The sequence below is a fragment of the Python bivittatus genome, unplaced genomic scaffold, assembly GCF_059951505.1.
Source record: "Python bivittatus isolate LINGU-HERP-01145 unplaced genomic scaffold, Pbiv_v1 ctg000070_np1212, whole genome shotgun sequence".
Taxonomy (NCBI): domain Eukaryota; kingdom Metazoa; phylum Chordata; class Lepidosauria; order Squamata; family Pythonidae; genus Python; species Python bivittatus.
Genome location: NW_028277034.1, coordinates 45253322 through 45274791, shown reverse-complemented (window position 1 = coordinate 45274791; position 21470 = coordinate 45253322). Strand labels below are relative to the sequence as shown.

The 21470-nt window shown below is 37.2% G+C and overlaps 1 protein-coding gene across 4 annotated transcripts in view; it reads left to right on the top strand.

Moving 5' to 3' along the window:
* CCSER1 (coiled-coil serine rich protein 1) overlaps positions 1–21470 on the top strand; it is a 738752-nt gene that overhangs the window by 171501 nt on the left and 545781 nt on the right. For all 4 annotated transcript variants that reach the window (XM_088133054.1, XM_088133055.1, XM_088133056.1 and 1 more), the window contains exon 5: positions 19307–19424. In XM_088133054.1, the coding sequence (XP_087989180.1) occupies positions 19307–19424 (118 nt within the window). The remainder of the gene's footprint in view (positions 1–19306; positions 19425–21470) is intronic.

Below are 21470 nucleotides of genomic sequence, written 5' to 3'. Positions count from 1 at the left end.
GATAGCAGTTGCATTAGCTAACTTACATTAATAGCACAGTATATTGTATATGAACAATGTGAGCAGAATGTGTGTGTGTATGCACTGAGGGAGAGCATGTGTGTGCTTGTGAGAACCAAGCAATTTACTGACAGTAATGAAAACAGAATCTGTATTAACACAAATGCTTTGATATTTACTTGATTTATGAATATTGCTAATGCAAGGTCTCACAAGTGTTTCCACTCAAGTAGTATGTAAATTATCCCAACATTTGCAGGTAATTGTATTCTACTTTGCCTTTGGACTATGTTTACCTTCCCTGTAATAGTTTACTATAAGACTGTCACAGCACTGGTGAATCATACTTTGCAAACCATATCTTTGGGATTCCTGTATTTTAGTACTTTTTCACTTATATAAGATTGTAACTGGTACTGAAGTCTTAATACCTAAAGTAGATAGTCAGATACCACAAAGGCCACTTACTCAAAGGAAGTAGATATGAACAAGAAAAAGAGCTGTCTATAGCAAAAGTTTCTTACCACAAAGAGCTCTGGAAAAGTCTACAGCAGGCACTAGTAGATCAGATTGGCTGTATGCTGCATTCTAAAGCTGAAAGTTGTGTGTGTGTTTTAAGTGCCCCACAGTTCTTCCTTTGGGCAGGATCCTATTCAAGTGGAATGTGAACCAGTGATGGACCTGGTGAGTTCTTAGTCTGAGTCTTACTGTTAGCAAAGACCTGAACTGAAAAATGATCTGGGTAACATGATTTTGGTGATTATGTAAATGTACATTTTGCAGTGTCTGCTGCTCCTATTCAGAATGTAGAGAAGAACAGGGTTCCATCCAGATAGTCTGGTATCATAATTGAACAGCTTCTGGAACTGTTTGGCTCTTCTGCCAGCAATCACTTCTAAGCCTTAGTTGCACAGCTGTGGATGTGGGCAATAAACTTTGGATTGCTGTTTCCACATGACTGTGATTTCATACTCCAGTGGGAGCTGCAACTTCCTAAATCATAGTGTGGTGAAGGATCACACTAGGCTTCCTAACAGTAAGATCAATTCAACAATGGAAACAATTCCCTAGGGAGGAAAGCTTTCCTTTTCTGAATGTCTTCAAGCAGAAGCTGGACTTATTTGTTTGAATGGTTTTAATGGACTTGGTAGTCTACAGTATATAGCTCCTCCCAACTCTGTGACTCTCTTTTTGGGTAATATATAGTTCTGTGTGCAGACTGAGCTGGATAGGTTCCTTAGGCTTGAGAAGCTGTAGCCACCATAGCAAGGGAAGTTTTTTAAGTTACTTGGCCATAATCTAGGATTAGATAAATTTAATGGGCAGTAGTGAGTTTTGTAAATAAGAGCCTGGAACCTTTGATTCTGAAAGCCATCCAAAGGAGACTAGCATATTCTTTCTTAAAGAAGCTGGCAGGAGTTAGCAATGGAGATCGAAACATCTGGATGTTGGTGATTGAAACCAAGAGTAATTTAGTGGGTAATTGTGTACTTGGCCCTGCAGTCAGCATTGCACAAGTGCACAGTTGTTAATTAGTTAAGATACTTGATTTCTATCTTTGCCTCCTTTTAGTTTCTGATAAGGATGGGAATTCCATTCCCTTTAGTTGCCACACATGAATGGAGAACAGTCCCATCTAGAAAGCCGCTACTGACTTGTACTAAAGAAATTGGCCTTCTTTCACTTGTTAGCAGTTTATGTGTCTCAGGTGTAAGTAGGGAAAGGGTGCAATGCTTGCAAATGCTGCCTCCAATTAAAAATCTTCCTGCCTTGACATTCTAGTGAAATTGGTATGCAAATGGAATGTGTCTGTGCTGTTAATTTGAATGTAATGTTCATGGGAGTCACATATCTGCATTAAGCAACAGAGTTTTTCCTGCTACAAAGAAAATGCTCTGAGCAAGTAAGCACAGAGGTGAAAAACAAGAGATTGAAATAAAAGTTGTTTCTCTTTTTGCAGGAGAAACAACTTCCCTTTCTGGTTGTGTTTCTGTCATTAAGAAATTTAGCATAACAAAAGTGTGTGTGGTAAAGAACAGATAAGATGAAGAATGAACGCAGATTGCACAGAGAAGTGAATGGCTAGTATGAAAAAAATATAATGAGGTGGTACATATATTTAGGGAATGGGATGGGTAAGAACAATTGGGAAAAGAGGGAATGGGTTAAGGGGAAGACTGAGAGAGCCATAGTTAGATGAAGTTGAAAGCGGTGAGAAGTTTATCCTGAAATAGTCTATCCTGAAATAGAAAGCGGTGAGAAGTTTAAGGGGAAAAAAATCAGAGTATGGATATGGTGGACACAAGGGTGGTTTGCAAGGATGGAGAGGAATGGAACAGTACAGTAAATAGTGTTGGTTTAACTAAACTGAGCTATGTTCTTTTCTGGTCTGATGCTTGCAATTATTTTTTACTGTGCTTTGTATAAATTTACTTACCCCAAAAGTAAATGGATGTGTACAAGTATATAGCATAAGATCTCTTTCACAGTGTAGTGGTTGATAGAGTAAGAGAAGATCTGGGTGGATAATCTATTTCATACCATGTTGTTGATTCATCTCATTTAAACATCATTCATACCTAATGAAAACTGTACAATTGTTGGAATCTGATGGATCCAAGTTTAGGATAGCTGCTATTCAGCCTGTTGATCAAACTATCTACCTTGCTGATCCCTACAGCTGTGCTGCATGTTCAAAACAGGTGAACTAGCATTTGCAGAAAATGAGTTAAATATTAAAAGATTAAGGAGACTCTTGGTCTGGTCCATCAAGAGGAAAATAACTCTGTTTTAAAGCCCTTGTAGTGACCTTATCATACTTTTCTTATTCATATTTATTGATGTTCTCGTGGCATTCTCAAAGATTAAGTCCTGCAATCTTTTAAATGTGGTCTGCAGGTGAAGACTTTTTAATTGCAGACATTAATTTACATTCAAATGGGAGACATCTGGTTCAGCGTGGAAGTGAAATATACCAGCTTTCCAAACTGATTTCTGGCAAAAATTCATTAAAAAATCCTGCTAGGTAGAGAAGAGCTTGTAAATACAATGCTCCAGTTATGGCTACTTTTATTTCTAATTAATATTTTTTTGTTTGTTTCTTATAATGAATAGGAATATGCCAATGCTCTCATAATTCAACTTAACTATTGAAATATGGGAGTCCTTCCCTCCTCCCCCTTCCCAAAATGGTGGTGGGTTTTGAGTTGCTGTAATTATTATTGGTAACCATATATACTATTTTTGATTTTGTAGCTAATGGGAGGGCAGAGGAGGAGATGGTTAGATAGCATCAGTGAAGCAATGAGCATGAAACTGAGCAAACTCAGGGAGGCAGTGAAGGACAGGAAGGCCTGGCGCGATATGGTTCATGGGGTCACGAAGAGTCGGACACGACTTAACGACTGAACAACAAAAATTATTCTAATACTGGTTTTTATTCCTAGTGATCATGTATTGAATAAGGTAATGCTTCTGTGTCTTATAAGCAATAGATTTTGGTTTTGTGTGATGTCAGTTAAGGTAATGAAAATCATTTACAGGGTCAGCAGTAACTGTGCAGAATCTTTGAAACTGTTTCAGCCATTCTGAAAGAGCTCTGAGCTCACAATGACCCTGCTTTGCGACTGAAGCACTTATTTTGATCTTAAAACAAAGCTGTTTTGAGCTCTGTACGTTTTCAGAATGGTCAAAATAACCTGCTTGGAACTAGGAACAACTTTGGCTGGTGTGGGTCTTCCAGGCTATGTGGCCGTGTTCTGGAAGTTTTGTTTCCTAACGTTTCCCCAGCACCTGTGACTGGCATCTTCAGAGTGCAGGAGCACAGACAGGAGCAGTTCTCTCTGTACATAGGAACAACTTTGCTTATCAGTAACGACTCTGACAACTCTATATCCATTATGTGTCTGATTTTTTTTTTTGTGATGAATTATGATACTGATTTTTTTACAAAACAAAACTGTCCTTGTTCTTATCCTAAAGGATATAATTCTGCAGAAACATTAAAATACTTTTCGGTATACATTTCATGGCTTGCATATCTTGAATAATTGATTTAATGCAGTTGTGAAGTTTGGCATCCATATAATTTTACATGCATGTATAACTGTCTTTGAAGAAACAAGAAGCCAACTCATGATATTTCCCCTTGCTTGCAGATAACAAACACTTTGCCAAATAATATGTAGAGAGTTAGGATAATTTAGTTGCATAAAATGCAGTGCTGGGGCTATAAGGAAAAAAAAAACAGGTTATTATTGAATGTATTTGTAAATCACCTTTGTCCAAAGACTCTGATCAGTTTACAAACATAAAAACAAAGCAAGTTCCATTACTGTTTTTGGACAATTACAGTCAGAGCATTGCAGGATGACAAAATATTGTGGAAGGAAGGCCTAACAGGCCTTTCATTTGTTTTTTTGCTCCTGTCCAGTTTTTGTCATTTTTTGCCATATTTTATTCCTTCATTCTGTCTATTGCTGTACTCCCGCCCCCCTTTTTTTCCTTGTGAACTGCTCAGAGTCATTGGCAGTCAGTCAGTATCCAAATTTAATAAAGAAATACTAGGCTCTCATGTGCCTGTTCCCACTGTAAACTATGGATAGACAAACCACACATGCAATTTACATGTTGTTTTAAAATGGGAACCATGTCAGAACATTCAAGAATTCTAAAAGCCCCTGGATAACTAGGTTCGGATCAGCATATTTGTCCAGATAGGAGAGGATCAGCATTTCTCAAGCAGTCTAGTCAGGATTATTATTATTATTATAATGAATCAGCTACTGAAGTCTCAAAGCACCAACAGACTGGAGTTTCAATGGGACTTTCTGTCCTCCACTCACCCACTGCAGTCACAAAAAAGAGTAGTATATGATGTCTAAACTAGGCAGTATGTTGTATGTTCAGTTTTTGAATGTGTTATGGAAGTATTGTGGGATGCCATCAACTACCAAAGTCCCTTGGTGGTTTACAGTCCTATTCCTAAAGAGGAGACCTGCCCTTCAGTAACTGTTGGAATATTTCTCATTTTCCTGGAAAAGTTCAGAGAAATCATTCACCCAGTTTCTCTACCCAGAGATCTGGTGGAGAAGGTCGAAAGACCAGTGGATCACAACTCTGGTCTGCTCACGAGGAAGTAGATGGGTGAAAGGGTCTTTTCAGAGCTGTAGCTCCACCAGTGGCATAGTATTCTATGTGGTGAGGACTTCTTTGCTCATCAGTGTTTGTTTGCAGGCTTTGTGTTTATTACATTGCAAAAAATGTGACAGTTTGGCAGCCACTCTGGAAATAGTAATTTAAAAATCTAAAAATGGATGAATAAGCTTTAGTTTGAAATACGAGAATTAGCAAGAGAGTTACCAACTTGCAGGTAGCTAGTCTGATCCAGTGTTTATGCATGTGTATATATACACCCACCCATATGCTGAATTATTATGTTGCATATTGTTAAAAATCTCCAGGATGCCCCCAAAATGTACATTTTGGATGGATGGATGGATGGATGGATGGATGGATGGATGGATGGATGGATGGATGGAGACAGATCTGTCTGTCTGTCTGTCTGTCCGTCCATCCATCCATCCATCCATCCATCCATCCATCCATCCATCCATCCATACCAATAGCTTTCAGACGCATGAAAAAGTATTCCTCTGGTGCTTAATTAAGCCTTGAGCTTTTATAAGAAAAATAGCTAAACAATTAATGATTAAAAATTAGCTGCGTGTTCTTTATATTGATTTATGTATGCAATTAATACTGCAGTGTTTTAAAGCATATGGTGTCCTTAGCAATAATGTTGTAATGGATGGATGTTTTATGTATGGTTGTTTGAAATAAGTTTTTCATGTTTGCAGCACAGAACTGTGCAAATGATAGCATGTAGATACAAGGCATTATTTAATTCTGGATTCATTTTATATCACCGTGTGCAAAATACACTTTAAAGCATATTCTAAGTATATGGATAACTTTTTACGGGAATAAATTATTCAGATTTGGAAATATTTTTATGGAATTCTGCTTAGTATTCTGAAGAGATGGTGGGTTAAAAGGTGATTAAAAGGTGAATTGCACTTTTTGATAACATTCAGAGGTTACTGTGTTGTTGAATGACCTTTGGAGACAGGGCAGCAAGATGCAGCCAAGGAATCAGTCAGATAAAAGGTAGCTTAGCCTGCAGTAGGAATGTGGTCGGGGCAACAAGCTTAGAGGACACCCTCCCTAGTTTGGGGGCTGTAAAGGGGATGCGGGGGAGAGAAGTACTTTCAGACTTGCAAGAGTCTGTTAATGTAACCTTACAATAAAATAGAATTAGCTCATCTGGTTGTGTTTCCTGTCTGGGCTACCTTGTAAGGCTGACAGCTATACAGAATAATACTCTTAAAAATGAAATGTAGACAATTCTGGGAAGGTTGTTGCCGGGGGGGGGGAATCAAAAGGTAAGAGGAATAGTTGAAAACCTCTTATCATATTTAACATCTGTGGCTTCTCAGGTTTGAACTATCATACGGTAGTGTTATAGTATCTTATAACGGAAAAGTTATTTCTACAGTTTTATTGCTGCTTGTTTCAAAATTTGATTGCCCTGCAGCCCTAAACTGAGTAGATTCTTTAGCTATCATAACAAATGTATTAATAATTACCCTAAGCTGTTTAGCTCATAACTTGTGAAAGCAATTGGTTCAATAGATTTGTTATCTCAGTGTGGCAGGATGGGTGAATGAAATGGCCTTGCTTATAATTACATATTATCTGAGTTGCAATCAACACAAAAGGTCTTGGAAAGAAAGTTAGGATTAAGTCAAATGCAAAACTAAGATCATAACCTTAGCTACCATTTTTCTTACATTTCTCTACCATCATTTTTCTACAAAGTCAACCCAGACATACAGTACTTGATATGTCATAACAATCCTAAAAGCTGGGTTAGGGCTTTGAAATGGAAACATAGAGCACTCCTTTGAATGTTTCTACTAATCTATTAATGTCTTTTTTATATACATTCGGTTGCCTCCATTCTCTTGTCACACAGAGAGTCATAAAGAAACTGGAAGCTTTGCTTATTCACACACTTACACCTATCCATACTTACCGAACTCAAAATTTAGTTAGGCAGGATAGTTTGAGTTCTAGATAGATTGAGTTCTAGAAGAATCAAGGCAGAAAACCCATCATGCATGGTACCTTGTTCTGTATTTCCACCCACTTAGATAATTTCCAGCAAGGCTTAGAAAGCCCCAGATGGTTGTCATCTTCTACCTTATACTGCTCTTCAATTTGAGTGCCATTGCCTGATCTGATTCTCATGGGGACAATGTCATGTTTTGAGAATCATCTCTTGTTGAAGCTTAGGAGGTCTCCATTCTAGGACTTGGTCCACATGGTGCATCAACTGAAATCTTTCAGCATAAATCTTTGTACCTTTATGGCCTGATATGGGGTGCTTGAAGGGGATTTATGTGTCTCATATGCCATCCTTCATACATGCCATTCATATCTTCAAACAGTTACATAGAACAAGACATGTCTCTCTGTATGAATGAATTAACCCAACAGCTATTAATTAGTAAATATCATTTGGATAGTAACACTAGTAACAACCCCCTTTTATTACTGGTTCCTAAATATGTTTTTTCCCCCAGGAAACTATTTTATCTGCTATTTGGAAAATTAATTTTAATCTTGCTTATTCCTGTGTTGCAGTTTTATGGATTTGTCTACTTATTTTATTTTTTTATTGTAAGCTAACTTGTTTGGGAAACAAAAATGCTAGATATCAATATGCAAACAAATACAAACAAATAAATAAATGCTGATCCAATCTTACCCAATAATAAATTAAGGATTTGAATCTAGGTCCTAATTCAGCCAAAAATTATTGTGAATTGTTCTGGAAGAATCTTTTTACACTAGATAAACAATCAACCAAGTGGGGAATGTGGTTGAGTATTTTAAAAAGTATAAAGTTATGTATATTGGGGCACCCCCCCCCCCAACTTCATATGTACACTGGGGTCTGAGTTATCTCTAACTAGGAGAAAGATCTTGGAAAGTTCAATAAAGATGTTGACTTAGTATGCAGCAGTTGTAAAAACAAAACAAAACAAAGTATATGCTAAGGATTCTTAAAAAGAACTGAATTTTCATATATTTATATATCTATACAATCAATATAGAATCCTAATTTGCAGATGAGACAAAATCCCTGGACTTATTCCCATTGTATTTGCTCACTCCACCAGATCTAGCAAGGAGGACATGATCTGGGTCCCTTCCATTAAACAACAATTCATATTGTTGGACCCAGGAGTCATTGTTTATTGTTGGACTCTCTGGAGATCCTGTTCCCCCAGGCATTTGGGCCAGGAGATTAGGCACACTCTGCCAATTAATGTTGTTTTATTATAGGTTGGAATTGTTTGCGACCTTGGACATTATGATTTTGATTGTTTAACTTCACTGCCATGAGATGGACAGTGTATAAATTGTTTAAATAAATAAATAAGTTCTATTCTGGATATCTTAGAGATCTGTAAATTCCTAATAACTATGAAAAATAATTCGGTCTAGCTCCTTAATTTTAGAGCCATAGCTACTGAAGTGAAAGAACAGTGAAATAGATTGTGACACACCAGCATTTTCTTGGAGATGTATGCATTACTTTTCTAGGTGTAAACTGTCCTTGATTTGTTTATTTTTTATATTAGTCACCAAATAAAATGAATTGCATAGGTAGTCCTCATTTAGCAATTGCCTCGTTTAGAGACTGTTCATAATTACGATGGTGATCAAAAAGTAACTTTATGAACAATCCTTGCATTTATGCCCTTCACAGATCTGTAAAGCAAAGAAAAGCTGAAGTAAGGTCATAAGCACAGTTACTATTTCACTTAGTGACCACCTCATTTAATGACCGAGTTGCTGGTCCCAATTGTGGTTGCTAAACGAGGACTACCTGTATAGGTGACATACAAATATGAAACTTCTTGCATTTGTAACTCCCAGATGTAGCATTACAATCCTTTAAAAATAGCACAGAAAGAGAACAGAGGTCAAGTATACTGTTATGCAATCAGCAGGAGTGAAAATTACCTCAGACTAAAATATTTATACCTTTCCAGCTTTGTTGCAGTTTCCTCACAAACTATTTTGCATGAAAAAATAAGCATCTGGAAAGAACCTTTGCTTTTCATTTGTTAAGTATAAGGTTGACTACATCCAGCTGAGCTGCTTTGTATTGAGCTGAAAAGCATTTAATCCAAATAACTATCTTGAATGTAAATTGATCACTTTGGCACAGTGTTAACTACAGTTGTCCTGCCTGTAGGCTTATGTTGATATAAATAGAGAAAAGGAAAAGCTGTATTGAATTGTGACACTTCCCATTTATTCAAGGCCTAATTAATAAGTAGCAATGAATCAAGCTTGATGGACCAAAATGGGGGAGATGAACGGCATATACATTTCAGAAATAAATAAATAAAATGGATGCCCATTGTGAACATGGCTTTTTAAGCAATGGTGGGGTTGGATGATACGTTTTAATGAATTCTGCTCTGCCATTATTTTATCAAGTCCAAGCAGTCAGCAGTACAAATGGGAAAAGTAGAGGGAGATGTCTGCACAATCTTAAATTGGAAAGAGCATCCTTTAGCCCCTTTAAGTACCAGTTTTATTTCCTGTTGCTTCTAGAATTGCTGTATATAAGGAGTTGTGGAAGGGGCTATTGAAGGCACCCCACTTTTCTTCAAAATTGGATCCTTACCCCACCAGACATTGGTCAGACTCCTGGCACATGATGGTATCATTTTTACTGCAGAAGGGAATTGTTCCCTGGAATCACTGTTTTTGATCTGTTGGCTTGACCATATGTACTGTATTAAGTTAGCGCAAACATTGGGCCAAATCAGTACAATTTATAGGGGGGAGCCAATCAGGTAACAGGGTCACTCAGTTATGGGGCCACAGATTATGCATCTCTCGCGAGTCATTCTTCCTTCAGAAGTGAAGGCTGAAGCAAGGTATTTATTATGGAAAAAGTGAATTCTCTGTGTCCCCTCTAAGACTTCTGCTTCTCGTACAAGTCCAAACAAAACTCCTTAAAATGTACACTATAAAAGTATACTAAACCTTAACTATGTATTATACTTTGCAAAAAAATGCTAATTGATTTTTGTTTTGAAACATATTGCAAGGTTATTTTGATTCCAGTATGAATTCCATTCTTCCCATTCCATCTCAATGTTATAAATTAAAGAAAATTATGAAAATACTTCCCCAGGAATTAAAAGGATATATTTAAAGTTATGAGATAATGCAATCTGTAATTGTTTCATTGGTGGAAAACATGTTGTGTGATGCACCCTTTTCCTAGCAGTAATGTTCCCTAGGGGGTGGGACAATTTTCCTTTTAAACAGAGCACTTGTTCCCCTTTGCTGGACTTTAGGAAGGGGCTACAAATGTTTTCCCAGACTTTTGAGCATCAAAGAGGGACAGAAGCAGCAGTGCAGTAAATCATATAGCTCCCTGTACCAGCCATGACTTCACAATATGATTTCATTGCTGTGAGGTGAAGTAGAGAAGGACAGGAAGGAAAACAGTTCCTCATCCACCTGTGGGACCAGTATGGTTTCTCTTCTCTTCAAACATTTCCCCACTCCAAGTGGTCTTAACTAAGAAGTTGCTGTTTCTCTATTCTTTTGTAATTCCTTGTCCTACTGAATTGTCTCTCTTAGACTGTAAATTTAAGAATAAGGATTGATTTTTTTTTAATTGAAGTTTTTAAGTCTGTTAAATCTTTTGCAGCAAAAACAGCAAAGAGCCTAAGCCTTCATGAAGTGTAGTGTGATCTTTGTCATGCAATAATAAAATTGTCAGTCGTTAATGTGCTACAATACTGTTTTTTTTCAACTGAATGTTGTAATCCACTTGATTTGAAGCCTGAGTAGAATATGAGTGTGTGTGTGTATGCACACACATACTTTTATTCTCACTCTCATTCAGCAAGCACAAACACATAGATTTAGTAGTTGCAACTTGGAGAGAGACACACATACACTGGTTTTTGTTTTCTGATGCTCTGATAATCAGCAACGAATGTGGCAAATTTAGAATCACTTAAAATGCAATATGCAAAATAGTGAACATATAGAAGTGGGAATGGAAAACTATCAGGAAATCTTTCCAACTCACCTGTACTCAAAATCAGTATTTTCAGCTCCAAAAATTTTAGATTAGGAAATATTCAGTCCAGTCCAAACTAATGTATCTTATTGTTATCTTTGCAATGCATCATTTTTAAATATTTTAGTATTAATTGCAATGACTTGGACAATGTCAGGTAGCAATTTTAGACATATACATAAATTCCAGTGAGCCAATAATTTGCACATTTAGGGATAAAATATATCATGATCTTATCTTAATGAACTAATCAGCATGTCTCTAAGTTTCAATAATGTGTGGGATCATGTACTTTAAAATATGGTGAAATGCATTTCAGTGAAAATCAGATTTCTTAAGTTATTTAGATTCCTTTTAAATTTATTTTGTCTTTTTTTAAGCATATATGCATCCCTGTCTGCCACTAATTTTTTGACCCATAAAGTATATTATAGGAGAAGATTCACAGAAGTTCCATTTTGTGACTGTAAAGAAATAGATACAGATCAAGATTTCTCATGTTATCTCAGCTGCTTTGACACTGGATCATTCCCAACTTTTAACTATTTTTCTCTCAGTTTCTACTAGGCTGCCAAATTATCTTTTATGCAGGTACATTAACAGTTTTAATATTCATTTGGTGAGGCACCATTATCATCCAACACGGAGTTGTGAAATGCTGAACAGCCCTTCTGTGAGCAGCAAGAACCTTTGCATTTGAGGTATTTTTTACTATATTGTGTAGGCTTATCTTCACTGCAAGCCAGAGATGGGATTTGAGCTTCATATTTAGCAGGTCTAAGGTGTAAGTTCAAATCTTAGCAATTCCAATTAAAAGAACCAGATGGCAGGCAATCAGAAATATTTCTCCTTCAATAACCTGGAGATCCTGCTGTCAAACAGAATGTTTGGGCTGCATTAACAGAAGTATTAATTTAGCTCCTGGGAGATAATTATTCCACTGTACTGGTTAGTCCGTACTTGGCGTACTGGGTACCACCTTAACTGGAACATGTTCAGAGAAGAGCTTCCAGTATAAGGAAAACCAAGCCCTCTGAGGAGCCATTAAAGGAAATTAAAGGCATATTTAGATCACTATAGGCAGATACAGTTGAGGTCTGCGAATATCTAAAGGGTTGTAGACCCTTTAGTTCCCTATAGGAATAATTTAAGACAAGGAACTGTTTAAATTGAAATTAAAAAAAAAGATTCTGGCTGAATATTAGGAGGGTTTTCCTTACAGCAGAGTTTTTCAAAGGGTAGGTCACAGCCCCTGGGAGGTCATAAACAAATCTGAGGGGAGTACCCTTGCTCCTGCTATTGAGATGAACAGCCATTTCTGAGCTGTGGAGGTTGGTTCGAGCTAAGTGTGGAATCCAGGCCCTGAGACTCTCTCTCAGTGGCTTTGCTTGCAGCAATAACTTCAAGGCAGCCTCCACATACTGGCTTCCCATTGCAAGACATTCTCTTCCTAGAAGGAGTAGAAGAGGTGCAGTGCTTAAGCTGCCTGGAGCAAGCATGCAGTCTCAACAAGGTACTATTGTTGTTCTTACTACTACTACTGCCTTTATGCTTTTATTAATCAAGAAATAACATGGTATAAAGAACAAAGGACAAACAAAAGAATCACAACCTTAACTGCTGTTTTGTGGGAATCTGAGTTCCAGCTGTGGCTGCTGCTATTATCATTGCTGCTATTGTTATTAGTTAGTATGATCACCTTTATTATGACAGAACGAACTCAATGTTCTGCTACAGATATATTCTTCTTCCCCCCCCCCTTCCGTCTCATGTGAGCCGTTCTTCTACTTTTATGTGTGTGACTTAAGAAATACCAGCTTATTTTCTAACAACAAAAGTCCCAACAGCACCGTTAAAGCATTTTTCTCTTGTTTTTATTGTCATCTGGATTTTGCCACCAGGTGCATACTGAAATTTTGGATATATTTTAATCTATTGGAATCATTTTACATATAGTAAACATTGTCATATTCCAGAAGTATATCTTGGTTTGGCACAGATTCAGTTCATGTTTTTTTATTGAGGCATCTTGCATGTATGCATGATAATATCCAAATTGAGCAAAACAATGAAAACCATATTCTTAACCTGTACATTTATTAATATTGCCATTCTGGATTTTATTATGCCATTTGAGCAATATTTAGTGGGCTTTATGAATCTTTCTTGATTATGGCCATTATAAAAGTACTGAATAACAAAAGTTGTGATAGGTAATGAAAAGGCATGGCCACCAAGTGTCACTGTTTCCTTTCTGGAATCACCAAGAACGGGGAAAATGCCTAAGGCATATTTTTAAGAGATGTCATGTCTGACATAGTAGAGATTATAAAACAATGCTTTTCACAGTGGCCACCTATGATTCCCCCAACCAACTTTGAGGATTTACAGATAACTTCGCAAAGGCACATGTTTTCTACCTTTGTATGCCTTCTGCATGAGTCTCTGCTAGTGGAAACATATTCCTCAGTTGTATTCTGGAAATGTACAGTGCAGTTGCAAGATCTACAGTGGCAGCCAACTGATTTACAAAATCTGCTCTTTTTATTGGCTGCATAATTCTCCTTTTACCACTTCGTTGGTTTAGTGACGTACCAGCACTTCTGTTTTCCACGTGTGTACCATGTAGGATGGAGAAAGTTGTGATTTGGCTGATCAGATAGTCACAACACAGACCATTATTGTAATGGCTTGAAAAGGGTATATTGAGTAGAAAACATAATACTTATTTATGTATTACTTATCCTGTTGGAGGTCAAGAAGTTTTCATTGTCAGGTTGGGGGGGGGGAGCAATGAAGAACAAAGGGATGTATTTATGTCAGTGGTGTCCCTGACAATAAGAGACTGGTGCACATATAATCTCTAAAATATATGTTTTCTATAGCTTATATTTTATTTTTATTTAGGCAGTCTTGATTTTGACCTTAAATGAGTGAGATCCTTACTAATGGATAGGTCATACCTCAGAATTAAGGCACCAGCTGCAATTTGGCAGAATTATCTTGATAGTTGTGGTACAGATCATAATGTAGTGCAGAAACCTATTAACTCCTTTTCATTTTTTTTAAAGCAATGATTAGGTCACTCAGTAAGTCCACTGATAATGCTGGAAACATTAAGCTGTGACATTTTCGTGCATAATAATAGCTTGTATGGAAAATAATCAGGACCGTCTTTCTCCTGAGCTGCCAAATCAGATATGAGAGTACCACATTATTTCAGGACCAGCCAACCTTTTAATAATATATTCCATACTAGGCCCCATCACTTAACAATGTGATATTTTGATAGTTTAATGCCAAGTTGTGGACTGGAGTCTAACACCTTTTATTTGCAACTTGTGTTTACATTTGCTGTTGTTGCTCTGCTGAATATGCAAATTAAAAAAAATCCTATTATAGCTTGAACCCATTTTTTTAGGAAAAAATATAAAGTATTATATCCTTTATATTTATATTATATACTATATATATATATATATATATATGTGTGTATATATATATATATATATATATGTATATATATACATACATACATACACATACACACACACATACATATGCACATACACACACATACATACATACACACACATACATACATATACACATACACACACACACTTTATATATACTGAATCACACACACACACACTCGCACACACGTACTGATGGCCACAGTGCAGATGTCAATTGCCTTCTGTGTGTGTCTGATTATGTATTTTCCTATTTTGATGGCCAAATATGTCTCTTTCAATTTCCCATTCCCCCCTTTAGAACTTAGAATGAAGTTCATATGGACATTCATGCACACTTTTCCTGATACATACGTTTGTGTAGCACCTTCCTAATAGTCATACAGTGAGCTTTGCAAGCTCTTTTTCTTAATACAGTATATACATTTTTGTGTGACTTTTCCTAGAATGTGCACATTTGAATGCACTTACTCATTGGATAATTGTATCATAAAGTACAGTAAAATGTGGATATTTAAGGATAATTGTGTTTTGATTTGAATAGCGATTCGAGAGTTGTGAACTAAATGTACATTAAACAAGAAACTAAACAGAGTGTGTAGCTATCTCCATCTGATTGCTCCATCTCTCACCATGGGGGAGCTTTTAAGGTAAAGGACCATGGTGAAGTGTTATATCTGTGTATGGATGTGAGAGAATCTTGAAGAACTATGAAAATTAGTTTTGTAACATGAATTAATCCTTTCTGTCTTGTGGCAGAACAGTGTGGTAAATGGAGGTATTTCCCTATTCCATTTCTGTGGACTTTTAGAAATCCTTTCTTAGAGCCGTAAGTTACACCATCCTTTCTGAACCTTTTTACTCTGGAAGGACCCTTGGGATATTTTTCAGGTCTCAGGGAACCCCTAGATAAAAATCACAAAAGATATTAAAACTTTGCAAAATAATTCACTTCTATACAACCTACACAATTCATGTTTTGCACCATTTACACAATAGCAAAGGAACAGGCTGGCTGCTGAGTCACAACACATAAAAATTCTATGTGAGCGCTAGCATTGTGCAACACACAAAATAAAATAAAATAAAAATCCCCCAATCGCAATATCTTGCAGAACTCTTGGGGAATCCCAGGTGAGAAAAGTTGGGCTAGATTGGACAGTTTGAAAATATTCCTAGAAGGCAGTAACAAAGCTTTTTCCATACTCTTGCAAAAAACCCTACATGGTTGTGTTAATGTATTCACATTATATTAAGGAAGTAGACTCAACTCAAGGGCTTTTTGAAAGTAGACGTGAGGAACTTCTTGGTGACTGTTCCAGTGTTTTAGAGCTGTTTTTCAAGAGACATGGGGATGGTTCTATTTCTGTTATTTTTGCATCACACAAGCAAAACTCTATTTATTCTGGCTGAAGTTTTAAATTATAAAATGGTTGGATTGCTTAGTTGGTTGATTTTTTTTTTTTTTACTAATATTAAGATGTTTAAAAGAATTTGGGATTGTATTATTATTTGTTCATTGGTGGGAAAACAAGAGGTGCAGTTTGGGTTTTGAAATGATTATCTAGAACAGGGTTCCTCAACCTTGGCAACTTTAAGACGGGTGGACTTCAACTCCCAGAATTCTGGAAGTTGAAGTCCACCCGTCTTGAAGTCGCCAAGGTTGAGGAACCCTGATCTAGAAAGATCCCTTAGAAAAGTCAGAATAAAAGCCAAACATAAACCATGGTAAGTAAACAAAACATAGCAAATAAACAAGCAAGCAGCAATCCATAGTTGTTGGAGATGGCATTGTGTGTAATATGCATGTGTTGTTTAATGCAATAGAATCTGTCAACATTCATACTAGTTGTTTGTATTATTTGGATCTGACTCATTTTCATACGGTGTGGCCTAAATGTTAACTTCAGAATTTCAACATGCCAATTGAAGTTCTCATTTTTAAGTTCTGATTAAAAATTAGTAAATCCTGTTTGCCTTTTTAATTCTCCTAGAAAGAACCTGACAACATAAGCATCTTAATTAACTCAAGTTGGGGGGGGGGTAGAATCAAATATGGAAAACAACCTGGAAGGTTATTATAGTTACAGGTGTGGCGTCCTTGGTGCAGTTACAGGTGTATTTTTCTGCACAGTCTGTTGCTGAAAATCTTTGTTTTATGGATTTCATTATAAAGACAGTTGCATCATACTATTTGGCTTCATATTAATCAGATCTGAGGAACCTAAAAGCTCTTCAGATATATGATATCTCCTTTCATTAAGCAAGTCAGTTTTAATCTTCTCTTTTGGGATCCTGTCCTGATGCCACAAAGCAGATATAACTGGATCCTTTGTGGCTATTGTGAAAGAAGGGGAAAATAGACAAAGCTTGATTGGGTGTAATTCATTTGCTAGTAATGGTCCTATTACAGTAATTACAATTTTGTCATTGTGGCTCTGCAGTGTTTAAAGAACCTGGCCTGTGGCTTAATTGCAGATTTATAGCAACCAATGCTTTGGGGAATACTGTTGTCTGTAATCACGTTTTGGCAACTAACAGTTTAAAGAACAGAAGTTCTTCAGCAACTGTGGTGTGCCTAAGAAGCACAATCACTGTCATTTGATCAGAATTTGAAGCAAAATAAGGATCAGTTCAATGTAACATAAATGTGTATACATAGGCAGGTGTGCGTTATAGTTTTTAGGCTGGCTTGTACTCAGCCTATGCAAATTCCGTGCCATCTGCCAAAGAAAAACAACAGCAATGTAAATATAAAAATCCAGGATCGAGTATTCACTTGACTCCAGAGCCTCCTGACAACTCTTGAGTAACTATAAGAGTCAATGAAAGATTTCATCTAGGTTCAGATATAAAATATAATAATAAAAAAAATCATCATAGCTATACTAATTAACAACTCTACTGGAACAATTAAACCACTGCGTACTTACCATGTACTTAACAATAACTGTTGTCTTTTGAGTCCCCCCCCCCCACAGGGGGAAAGAACAGAACAGAATTCCCAAACTTGTTGCTTTTTTGGTGTTATTATATATGACTGAAATGAGTAGGATAGAGTTCTTTGCACATATCATCCTTCCCTGACCAGCTTTAGTCCCTGCAGTTTGAACTTAGAGGAAAGCCACGTGCCAGTGGTACCTCGGTTCACGAATTTAATTCGTTCCATGAATCTGGCCGTGAACCAAATTGGTTGCGAACTGAATCAAATTTCCCCATAAGGTTCAATGTAAATAATAATCCATTCTGACCTCTACGAACGTGGTCACCAACCGATTTTGGTCGCCAACCGAATCAAATTTTTCCATAAGGTTCAATGTAAATAAGGTTAATCCATTCTGAACCATATGTATTTTTTTTTAACCATCTTTATTCTTCAAAATAGTGGAGATTGTCGACTTCGCCATCTTGTACTCCAAGGCCAGATCAGTCACACGAATACCACGCTCATGCTTTTTTACAATTTCCTTCTTTAATTCAATGGTTATTTTCTTCAAAACCTTCTTCTTAACATTCTTGCTCTGCACTTTCTTGTTACCTTCATTATTGCTCTGCACATTCCTATCACCTTCATTACCGCTCTGCACTTTCTTTGGAGCCATGCTGGATGTACTGTATGTGCTAAAAAGCACACCAAAAGCTTCACAGCAAGTGTCTGTCTGCGACTGTGATCTCTCCTAGAAGAAGCCATGATCACATGTCAGAGCAAGGAAGATGGCCACGGGTCATGTTCGTCACCTGATGCGGAGTTCGTGAACGGAAGCAAATTTTGGGGAACACTGCTGTTCGTGAACCGAATTGTTCGTGAACAGAAGCGTTTGTGAACTGAGGTACAGTGGTACCTCTACTTATGAACTTAATCCATTCCGTGACTCTGATCGCAAGTCGAATTGGTCGTAAGTCGAAGTAAATTTTCCCATAAGGTTCAATATAATTACCGTTAATCCGTTCCGGCGTCCGCAGACCACGTGTCGGGCGGAAAAACGGCCGCTGACCACGCGGCAGGGTGGAAAAATGGTCGCGGACCACGTGTCAGGGGCGGAAAAATGGCCGCGGACCACGTGGAATGGGCGGGAAAATGGCCGCGGACCATGTGGAATGGGCGGAAAAATGGCCGCGGACCACGTGGCATGGGCGGAAAAATGGCCGCGGACCACGTGGAACAGGCGGAAAATGGCTCGTAAGTCGAGGCGAATTCGTAAGTAGAGGTAAATTTTTGGGGCCGGAGCTGATCGTATCTCGAAAATTTCGTAAGTAGGGGCGTTCGTAAGTAGAGGTACCACTGTATTACTGTATTACAGAACAGATGAAAAGCTGTCTAAGCGTGTTAAGAATACCAGGGTGAGGGGGCGAAATGGTACTTCATTTCCTTCCCAGTCATCCATTTATTGTTCATTGCCATGGTTGTGTGATGTTGCTTGACCATATCAATTCAGGTGACTGATAAAGAATCAAATATCAGAATGTTCCTCCCTGTATTTTTAAGGATAGTGGTTACATAAATTAAAGAGAGTGGTTGATCTAGCACTGGACAGATAACTTGTCTTGTCCCACATTCACACGAGATGCAAGTTTTAAAAGAATATCCAGAAACAATAGCCATTATTGTACTGGTGGCAACTCAACTCTTGCTGTTTTGCAGTTTGCCGCGAAGATTCTCATCAGTCGATAGCCTCATGTGCTGCAGCACTACTTACTCCTGTTGAATCAGCTGAAAACAAGAAAAAGGAATTTCCCAAAATGCCTGAAGTGACTAAACAGTGAGTGAATAATATAATATCATAATTTTAATACAACTCAGACAATGTGAATTAGCTCTTGTATGTCTTTCGATTTGGATATGCTACACAACGTATTTCTGATAAAAGTTTTGATTATCTTTTCTACTTGAGGAATGTTTCTGAAAAGTTTTTTAAGAAGTACCTACCTAATCTCTGGAGTAAATTGCTTCTTGGTAAATGGTGATCTGAATCTAATATATTGTTGACCAGTGACTGACTGAGAGATTAAATTAAATGGAGTGTTATGTAAGTTGCTGTGGGATTTCTATAGCAACAATGGAATGAATAGATAAAATACAATACAGTATATTGCTGATTTTATGATTAATAAATTAATAGCTTTTTGGGTCCCACATTTACACCAGAACATTCAAGTTGTCTAGGCCTAATCTGGTAGAAGTGAGACATTTTCTTCCTCTGTTCTGCTCCACTTTTTTTTAATTACAGTTAGTCCTTGCTTAACAACCACAATTAAGACCAGCAACTCCATTGCAAAGTAATGAGGTCATTAAGCGAAACATCATGTGACCGCAATGGACTTATGACATCAGTTCTGTTGTGATTGTTAAGTGAATCACTCGCAGCCATTAAGTAAGACATCACGTGACTGCGACTTGCGATTTTATTGCCAGCTTCTCCATTAACTTTTCTCGTGGAAGCTGGCTGTGAAGTGCCCAAATCACAATCATGTGACTGAGGGGACTCTGTGATGGATGTTTATTTGATGACCGGTCATAAAGTTACTTTTTCAGTGCTGTTGTAACTTCGAACGGTCGCTAAACAGGGCAGTCGTTAACTGAGGACTACCTGTATATTGAGAGTATAGTCATATTTACTGCATCAATCATAGAAGTGATGATGCTGGATTATGTATCTGCAGTGACCAGGCAGAATCTTTGCTGTAGCACATAATCAGGACATGGTACACTGGTACTCGCTTTGCTAACCATTACAGTTATATCCTTGAGTATGGTGTTTCTGTTTAAGTTAGCGTGTCTAATAACCAATGATGGACCTATCCCCCCTGACTTTGGACAGTTCATGAATTCATAATGTTACAGTTCTTTCTGTAGCTACTTCACACATTCCATAATAGTGAAAAGTATTGGTGAAACTTTCCCCCCCATTTATATAGAATTTAGAATCAATTATTGGCCCTCATTTTTGTTTTGGTATTTTTAGTAATTTAACATTTCCTGTTCTTGGCATAGATCTTGTTTAAACTACAAGGAGTCCTTGTTTAGTAACCACAATTGTGTTCCGCAACATGGTTAAGTGACGCAGTCGCAAAGTGAAACCATAACTGTGCTTATGATCTTATTTTAGCTTTCCTTTGCTTTACAGACCTGTCAAGGTCATAAATGCAAGGACTGGTTGCAAAGATTCATCATTGTTGTAACTGTGAATGGTCATTAAATGAGTAGTTGCTAAACGAGGAGTACTGGTACTAGGGCAACTAGAATGCTTAGGGAAGGCTGTGCAAACACTTCTCCCTGATTGCTTCTCCTTTCCAGTTTATATACTTTTTCAAAATATATTTGCTGGAAGATCATTTTCAGTTTTGAAGAGAGACATTTCTGAGAGATAATTTCCCAGCTTTGATTCATACATGGAGATCTGGAAGATGTTTGAGTTGAGTTCTGTGTGTGCACGAACATGCAGGGGTACATGTTTTGCAGAGAAACTTGAAAATTTTCTTTTAGATAGACATTTTTATAAAGTTACTTTACCACTTTTTGCAGCAGAAGATATGGCCTTATATGCCAATGCTTTTATATGTCAGTGGCTTGTTTAGTTGCAAACTATTTTAAGATATATTACCATGGAAAAAAGCTAATTGTTGATGACTAAATAGATTAAATATATCTTTTTCCCAATCTTTTTGCTCCTAACTTTCTGTTGTTACTGTTTGTCCTCATAAAATGTTGTACTATTGCTCATTTGACTTTCATAGGTCAGAACTTTCCTTTTTGGGATGAGACATCAAAATGCAATGTTCCAAATTATATAATGGTATTTTAAAGT